The sequence below is a fragment of the Brachionichthys hirsutus genome, unplaced genomic scaffold, assembly GCF_040956055.1.
Source record: "Brachionichthys hirsutus isolate HB-005 unplaced genomic scaffold, CSIRO-AGI_Bhir_v1 contig_445, whole genome shotgun sequence".
Classification (NCBI taxonomy): Eukaryota; Metazoa; Chordata; class Actinopteri; order Lophiiformes; family Brachionichthyidae; genus Brachionichthys; species Brachionichthys hirsutus.
The window spans coordinates 159,408-168,178 of record NW_027180348.1 but is presented as its reverse complement, the minus strand read 5'-3'; the positions used below and the strand labels follow the sequence as shown (position 1 = coordinate 168,178).

Sequence of the window (8,771 nt, the reverse complement as noted above, 5' to 3'; positions counted from 1 at the left end):
TTCGGCTGAAAGAGATTGAATGGTAGTGACGGTCGTTTCGTTGGTGATACTTTTTACTTCTTTTGTGTTCAAATCCCTCGAAGCGAAACAGAAATGTTGCAATTGATTTAGAACACAAGACCCGTCAACCAGAGCATATGAGGCGTAAACCATCGCAGCACACCGAAGCGTACCCGCTGTACTGGGATCCATTTCAAATCGCCCGATTCTGGCCAGGGACTGATTCTGAAATTTGTCCGCCTACTGTTAATCATTAACGATCATCATATTCATTTGGACTCACTGACCCATATTTAATAAAGACCATTAACAGGATGCTCAGCAGCCACAGACAGGAAAACAAACGGCAGTTGTCACAGAGTAAAGTAGGCATCAGGGTACATTAATAATTAAACAAAAACTAAACTTGTTTATGCTTTGCCTCAAAAAATCCTTTATTAGGTCAAATGCACGAGGCCACGTGACTCTAAAACAAGCCCGTGAGCGATGACATGTCGCTTTGCCAGTTGTTTATTTATAGATCCAAGGTAATCAAGAATTTGTTTTACAGCCTGAAAAACAACAGCCAAAGGGAAGGGAGTGTTTTCTCATCAGTTCATGTCGCTGCTTGTCAGGACTAGTCCTTAAGGCCGTGTTCTCACAAGTACATATACTGTGATACGAGTCTAGGAGAAAAGGGGCTCGCCAGAGGCGGGTCCAAGTCCAGTTCAGTATCCCTCATTGTCCCAGGTGACCTCATAGCCTGGATATTGAGCCTTTAGTTTCTCGGTAGCTGTGACGTGGTTTGCTCTCCCAAATCCCTGGAAATAAAAGCACATTACTGTCTACTTAGTGGGGGAATATAAAAAAAAATAATCAATACCGGTACTCTTTAGTTATCTCACTATGGAGTATCCATAAACGTGGATCTGCTTGGCCTGGGGGTCGTGTTTGATCCTCCCTCCTCCGACACACTCACAGTCCAGGAGGCCTCCCTTCTCCAGCTCCTCAGAAACCTTGTCATAGATATCGGCTGTAAAAAAAATAAATATAAAAAAATGTGACATCGGACTATCATTATTCTATGTGTAAATATAATCTATAAATAAAAAAACACAGCAAGATAATCTGGATTAAGATAACACAAACAAAAAAATGTCTTTGATTTTAGAAATTAGAGCTAAAGAAAACGTAAACGCAGCTTTGATACAGTAAACGTGTTGAACTGGCATCTAACAATAAAACTGTGTCAACGCTTTTGGTGCAAACAGCTGCTTGTGCACGTGCGCTGCCTCCACCTGCTGTTTCTGTTGAAGCTCATGGCGTGTCAGGCCATGTGCTGGGAATGAATGAACTCATGGAAGAACGAAAACACGTTCATAGACCAGCATACGGATTTTTGTGGAGGTCACTGAGAGGTGATCATCTTATTAGCGGATGATATGGCCCAATTCAGCCTTTTATCATTATCAGTGCAAGCAGGAAGTGACTGGCTAGAAGTGCTGTGAATTAAGTATTGGTTTTCTTTACATCGATTTTTAAATCTATAATTGATCTCATTTGATTACGGCTTGATTCTAGTATTAGTACAACTAACCATCATGCTAAGGCCCAATCAATGCCCTGCATTCGAGCATGTGGCGGCAGCTGCTGCCGTTAAATCCTACCAACAGTGTTGGCAGCGATGTGCTAACGCTAAACTAACCCAAGTACCACAGCTGATGGGGATTGGATGACAAAAATCATTTTGTGCATGTTTCAGAAATACATTAAACTGACTTTTTAACTCTGAATGTGTGTCAAAGGTGACTTTATATTAATTAGGCTAATATATTCTATCTACATGCATGGATCCATTTGTTCTCTTCGTATTCCACTCTGTGTGATTTGGAGGCTCTATCAGACCTTAAACTCAGACATGGGCAAACCACGGCCCGTTATGCTTTTCAATACGGTCCGCCGAACTTGTCCAATTACCAAAAAATTCAAGATCATAACTTTCATTTTGTCCCCGCAATACCCGTGTTTCACCAGCAGATGGCGCACTGACCACCGGTGGCGTGTAGCGTGTTACTCTGCTTTCGTTTCTTTTTCCCCATTGCTATCTGAACCCCACTGGAGAAATGAGCGGACCAAAGAAAAGGAAAGTAGACGGTGAGGGCCGAGTGATTAATAAAGAGTGGACAACAAGATTTTTTTTCACCGAAATCCAATCTACGGCTGTATGTCTGATATGCCAAGAAGCCGTTGCGGTTTTTAAAGAATATAATATCAGCCGGCACTTTGCCACGAAGGATGCAAACTACGCTAGCAAGCAATCAACGCAAGAACGGGAGGCTCCTGCCGAGGTCTGCCGTCGCTTCTCTGATTTAGAAAGAATTGACGCATCACTCCCGTCCCCTTATTTACATTTACATTTTACATTTCTCCTCACACTGTTGTGCTATTTTAATCTATTTACATTTCTCCTCACACTGTTGTGCTATTTTAATCTATTTACATTTCTCCTCACACTGTTGTGCCAAAATATGTGTAAATGCTGCATCTTGCATATTCATTGAGACAAACGTACTACCTGGATAAAGGCTATTTTGCACATTTGAAAGACGCAGTCCTTGGTACACACTGTTAGTAAATCGGGTTGTACATCTATCTGTGTGTGTACTGTGCTATGAGGTTTGCACACTACACACAACGCTTTAGTATATCTGGGCCAAACACTCATCCAAATGCTTCTGGCCCGGCCCCTCTGTCAAAATTTCAAACCCAATGTGGCCCGCATGTCAAAAAGTTTGCCCACCCCTGCCTTAAGCTCCTTAAAAAGACCTTAAAATTTAGAATAATCTACCCTAATCGTCGCTAGAGCGCCCTCATGCGGCCACGGAAGGCACGGCACCCAAGACTGAGCCTGCTGCTCTGAATGTGCCGGAAAGAACTGTTGTTCACCCGATGTATAGAAAAGACTTGAAGATTAGTGGTCAAATTGGTGAACACGATCAAAAGGATAAGCTGGGATATGCAAGTTTGGACAGGCAAATTACAAAAGCAATGAAGAAAGGATATGAGGGTGAAATTGTTGATGCAGTTATTCAGGCCATTATCCCTGGCACAAAGCTAAGAAGCTACTTGGAAAGTGGGGACGATCTGTCAATGCAAGCACTAAAACAAATACTTCGGACTCACTTTGTTGAAAAAGATGCGACTGAGTTGTACCACTTACTCACCCGTGTTGCACAAGAGCCCAGAGAAACTCCAGTCCAGTTTTTGGTTCGAGCGATGGACTTGAGGCAGCAAACACATTTTGCATCCGAACGAGCAGACACTGGATTAAAATACAGCCCAGAACTTATTCAAAATCAGTTTTTACAAACGATTCTTACCGGACTCCAGGACGACACCATCCACATGGACTTAAAACCACACTTACAGAATCCAAGGGTTGCAGACAAAGTCCTGCTGGAGAAAATGACAGCTGCCTACAACATGGAAACTGAGAGAAAGAGTAAGCTGGCGATAACATCCAGAGTTAAGGTGTCGGCGGCGAGTCATGAGTCCAGTACAATTTCTTCAGAGAGCTGTAGTTATGACAGTAGCCCTACGAGCACCAAGAGTCAAGAAAAGCCCCAAAAACGTGACACATTATTGGAAAAAGTGGATCAAGGAAATAAAGCTATATGTGAGGCCATACAGAACCTCACTGCACGCCTGTCGAGCCTGCAGCAGCCAGCATCGCCTCCCAGGGGACAAAGTGGCGGTAACTTCCACAGATCACAGAGAACACGCCCCAGCAGACGGTGCTTCCAGTGTCAGCAGACGAATCCACGGGGGAAATGCGACCACTGTTACAAATGTGGGAGCGCAGACCACTGGGCTATCGGTTGCCGCAGAGTACCCAGGAACATGCCAGCCTCCACCAACAGGATTAAGAGTGGCAATCCTGGAAGGGAAATAGATCTATTCTGCACGACAGCACCCCTCACTAGTAAACAACACCAGATTTTTTATGGGTGTTGTCTGGTATGTGAGGATTCTCATCGCTCCCCACCTCAGCCTCGAGAGCCCAGCTGGGGTTTACGAGGAGCAGGTGGTTGCCGTGGTGACGTCTCGGGGGCCGATCGGAGTTCCATCCGACCGCCAACTCCTCCGAAGCGGAGCTCACGACAACGGCGAGCGCTGGACGTCGAGCCGAACTGATTTCGGAGATGTTCTGTGTTCTCCTCCTCCATTCTCCTCAGTTGCCATAGCGATCTCCATCCTGCGACCCTGAGGGCCCCCGCCTCCTCTGAACGGTGACGGAGTGAATGGAGACTTCTGTCGGGTTGCACAACTAAATCTCATTATTTATGGCCGTATTAAACTCGGAGGGCTTAAAGCTAAACATGCTAATGTTCCCGTGGGAACAGCAGCACCGGCTTAGGGGATTTAAACTACCAACCTTGAAAACGCAGTCTTGGATTTGGGCTAATTGCCTCTTTCACTGGGGTTTATGCCTCAAGTAGGGAGCGATGCTAAGCTACGCTAATAAACTGAAGTATCAGCATGAAAGGAACGATTTGCACGTTTTAGCTACAGTTCAGTCCGGAGACTGTTGGTGGACGAAACAAGCGCACCTCCGCCAAGGTAACATGTCTGAAAAAATGTTGTGTGTGTGCGTGTGTGTGTGCGTGTGCGTGTGCGTGTGTGTGTGTGTGTGCGTGCTCTGACCTCTCTGGGAATTTGTCAGTGGACTCAGAAAGGCAGGCCTGATGTGTGTTATGGTGGGGGAGGAGAGAGAGAGGGAGGGGGGGGGGGGGGGGGCAGAGAGAGAGCAAGAGAGAGGGAGAGAGAGAGAGAGAGAGAGAGAGAGGGACCGTCTTACTTCAGGCAGCTCAACCATCATATTTCTGTCAGAGGAACTCGGAACGCTGAATTTCTGCGGCTGCTCCCGTTCGGTTTGGCTTTCTGCTAACGTGGATCCTCATCTGGATCAGAACCTTGAATTGGCTTTCTGCTAACGTGGATCCTCATCTGGATCAGAACCTTGAATTGGCGTTCTGCTAACGTGGATCCTCATCTGGATCAGAACCTTGAATTGGCTTTCTGCTAACGTGGATCCTCATCTGGATCAGAACCTTGAATTGGCTTTCTGCTAACGTGGATCCTCATCTGGATCAGAACCTTGAATTGGCTTTCTGCTAACGTGGATCCTCATCTGGATCAGAACTTTTAAACCTCCACTGGACAGAACCAAGCAGAAGAAGACGCAGCATCAGCACCGTCCCCACCGGATCATTTGAGGTCGTCGCGCCCCCTCCCTCGGGGACCCTGTAGGGGTTATTCCCCGACACACTGTGTAAGAAATAATTAAACGCACACAAAATGAATCGGGCAGACAAACTTCGATACTTTACCGGTAAGGAGGGACCCTGCTCGCCCAGCGGCTGCGACCAAAAGACCCCCCCCCCCGAAACCTCGCGGTCTTTTTATTCACACGGTGAAAGTAGGTTGTCCCAGGTATTTACATAGATCCCTACCCCCTAGAGACAAAGGGATCTCTACCTAGAGAAACACTCATGGTCACCTCCATCTTAAAAAACTCTACAATGAAACAATGAAAATACAACTCTACTCTAACATTTCCCTCCTGGAATTTTCATTTCACATGGCCTAATACTTATACTGTAACATCCTTATCTCTATGGTTACTACAAAACATTCGGTGATAACTAAACATGCTTCAAACACTATCAGAAAACAATCACAGAACAAGATCAATACAATCAAAATCAATACCTGAGTTATTACATTCATGATCTGAGTTCTTACATTCAAGATCTGACCTGAATCAGGGAGGAAGGCGAAAAACCCGTAGTTTGCAGATTCCATCTTCATATAGCATACATCTTTCAAACGGGAAAATTCCTTCCACAATCCAGCTGCACCTGCGATTATCTTAATGACCCCCAATTCAGGCATTTTAACAATCCTCCTAATACAATATCAAACATCTCATTCATCGTCAACAAGGAAAACAAACATGAAAAAACATAAAATCAAATCAGTACAAAAACAAACAACATTCATTTCCACAATCTAAATGTTACTGTCAAACCCTTTATTCACAAACCCTACGTTAGAGCATTACGGATATTTCTCCTAGTTTGAATTACTTTAATATTTTACCAGCATTATCTTTTCTATACTGTAATTTGAAAACAGTGACATGATTATTTTATCTTTATTGCTCCAAAGTTTTAACACATCTGGACCATTCTGAACTCTAAATTAAATTATTACAATGTCTATATTATGGATGGATAATCCTAACAATCTTTTACTGTCTTATTAACTCAACTTGTCACTATAATTTAGCTACTTTTACTTACTCTAATGTTATCAAAAGTCATATGCTTATACACTTTTACGTTGTTGTAGACTTATTACTTCTATTTTAGTATAATTGTTAACCTATCTTTCTATTAATTTCATGCCTATTGGAATATCAACAAATAGCAATTGTTTAGTTAAATTTAGTTTATGAATTTAAATCTACATCCTGCTCATTAGTGTTATTTGATCTATTTTAGGATTCTAATTGCATCGTACGCTTCTCCACTTAATCATAAATTACTGACAGTTGCAATTAATACAGTATAACGATACCAGGTGTTGGTTAACTACTCCTATGAAACTCTCCTAATCTGCATAGATTACTTTATGACGTTCTTCTAGTCACACATCTCTAAACAAACATTCAAACAGATTACACTTTGGGAAATGCAAACTGTTCTCGGTGTTAAGTCAGTCTCCTTCTCGTTCCTTGTCCATCAGCAAATCTTCTTGAAAGTGATTCAGCTTCACTGTCAGTGTTCTTGTCCTGCGTTACACTGTGAGGGTCTCTTCCTCACAGATCTTAAAATGAGTGTGATTCAATCTCTCACCACCTCTCTCTGATCAGACTTCCTGTCTGCATCTCTGGATCAGTTTGGCAAGAGACGTTTCCTCCTACAGTGCAACGGATGGATTCAGGAGGAACTCTGGATGTTCACGTCTCGTTGGGGTCGTCAGCATGACCCTGAGTGGTCCTCCGTTCCTCGGTCCGGACCGTCTGCTGCTTCCTGATGGTTTCCATGAAGACGCCGACACCGAACATGCTCTGTAGATTCGCCCTCCTGTCGGGACAAAGAAAAACTTCGGCAGATCATTTGCTCTCTGGACATCGTTCAGAAAGAGTGTGCTTCATCTTTTCACTCAACGCTTCCTCTTCACCAAATCGATGTACTGCATCCATGGCTTTTGGTTTCTTCCGTGCATTGGCCAAACCTCATTTTAGCCTTCTCTACACTAGCCTAGCGCTCTGATATACAGTGACATCTGATCTGCGTGTTGTTTCAAATCTTACCACCTGATTCACAAAATCATTACCGTTATAACTAGTTATTATGGCTACTGGAACAGGATTTAGTGATTCTACACATATATACAGCAAACAATTTTTTTTTTAGTATTATTTTTATTCTTCCAGAGTAATTATTGATTTAATTACTGCTGTGCAATCCCTCCTGTTTGAACTATGAAAGTATTCCATGGTTCAAACTCGCTTCCATTAGTAAATCTAGTCTACTCTATCAGCATTAGTCTAACTTGTTTAATACAATGTCTCAAAATAATTCCTACTCTTACATCACATTCACAACATATTATATACATCACTCAATTTGGGATGAAATAAGTTCAAAAGAGTTTCCATGTGCCTCTCACCCTATGCTCGTCTGAGATGCTCCTATTGAGGGTGCCATGTGTTGGCTGGAAGGTTCATCGCCTCCAGTCCGTCAGGCATCCCCTCTGCTGTTGTCTGAGATGTTCCTTCGACCGTACAGCGCTTCCGTTGGCTGTCGTTTCTGCATCACAGCTTAGCAGTCTCTCCTGGTGTTCCTGGAGCTGCTATCTGCATTCGCAACTCAGAACAAAACACATTTCTTTATTGACACACGATAAAATCTTTGAACCTCTTCCTTCCTTCCTTTCACGTTTCACTATTGAGAACCCATATGTTGGCAGAGTTTATCTGCTCCCAGTCCAGTCCGGGATCCCTCCTGCTATGGTAGAAAAAGCATTAAATTTACATGTTATATTCACAAATGTCAAGTTCCCAATTCACATCTGAATTGATTCAAGTCTGTCTCTAGTCGTCTCATCTTCCTTCAGTCTGAAGTCAGTCTCTAACCTCCTTATCTGTCTTGTACCGTAGTCAAAAGTCCCTTTAGATGTGTGCGTGTGTTTGTGCAATTACCTGTCCGCCGTTGAATCATCACCAATTATTTTAGATTTTATTTAGATCCTGAGATTACTTTAGTTTTTAATCTATCAACAAACTCTGAACTCCTGCTACATGTCTTCATGGATTCAGCTTTTGTTTCAGAAGACCTTTTGTGGCTATGCATTCCACAAAGCCATGGACAATGGGTCTACAACCAGCCGGTCTCTCTCAAACAAAAGGTGTCTCCAGAAAGATTTGCACATCAAATGGCTGTGCCGTAAGAGTTAGCTACGCTCTCACAGCACAGACATGGATGGTTCTGTCATGCTAATTTGGAATTCACAAAGACTTTTTCTGCTTAAGCCTCCATTTTGTGGTTGTCCTGGTCTCCATCTTGGAGCTCCCATGTGGTCTCAGCATGCCGTTTCGCCATGCTGCGTCTTTGTCTCTTCTGAAACGCTCAAAACAATCTTTACACATCATATTTCTTACATGTTACATTTCCAACACTTACCACATTCTGGTTTCTTTTCCTCAACTTAGCTGTTCCTCC

At 43.3% G+C, this 8,771-nt stretch overlaps 1 protein-coding gene across 1 annotated transcript; it reads right to left on the bottom strand.

The window, feature by feature from the left end:
• Nucleotides 1-323: 323 nt before the first annotated feature.
• LOC137913868 (14 kDa phosphohistidine phosphatase-like) lies at nt 324-3,423 on the bottom strand. Its single transcript, XM_068757492.1, has 3 exons — nt 3,204-3,423; nt 885-1,012; nt 324-800 (listed from the first exon to the last, which is right to left on the bottom strand). Exons 1-3 carry the CDS (start codon nt 3,277-3,279, stop codon nt 708-710), a joined length of 297 nt encoding a protein of 98 aa, XP_068613593.1. The 5' UTR covers nt 3,280-3,423; the 3' UTR covers nt 324-707.
• Nucleotides 3,424-8,771: the final 5,348 nt, after the last annotated feature.

Bases quoted from the DNA above. Each gene is read 5' to 3' on its own strand.
- LOC137913868 (XM_068757492.1), bottom strand. From the start codon at position 3,279: ATGTGTTTGCTGCCTCAAGTCCATCGCTCGAACCAAAAACTGGACTGG. The intron at 1,013-3,203 runs GTGAGTAAGTGG...TTTTTTTTACAG, and splicing joins TGGGCTCTTGTGCAACACGG to CCGATATCTATGACAAGGTT. The intron at 801-884 runs GTGAGATAACTA...TTTTATTTCCAG, and splicing joins ACGTTTATGGATACTCCATA to GGATTTGGGAGAGCAAACCA.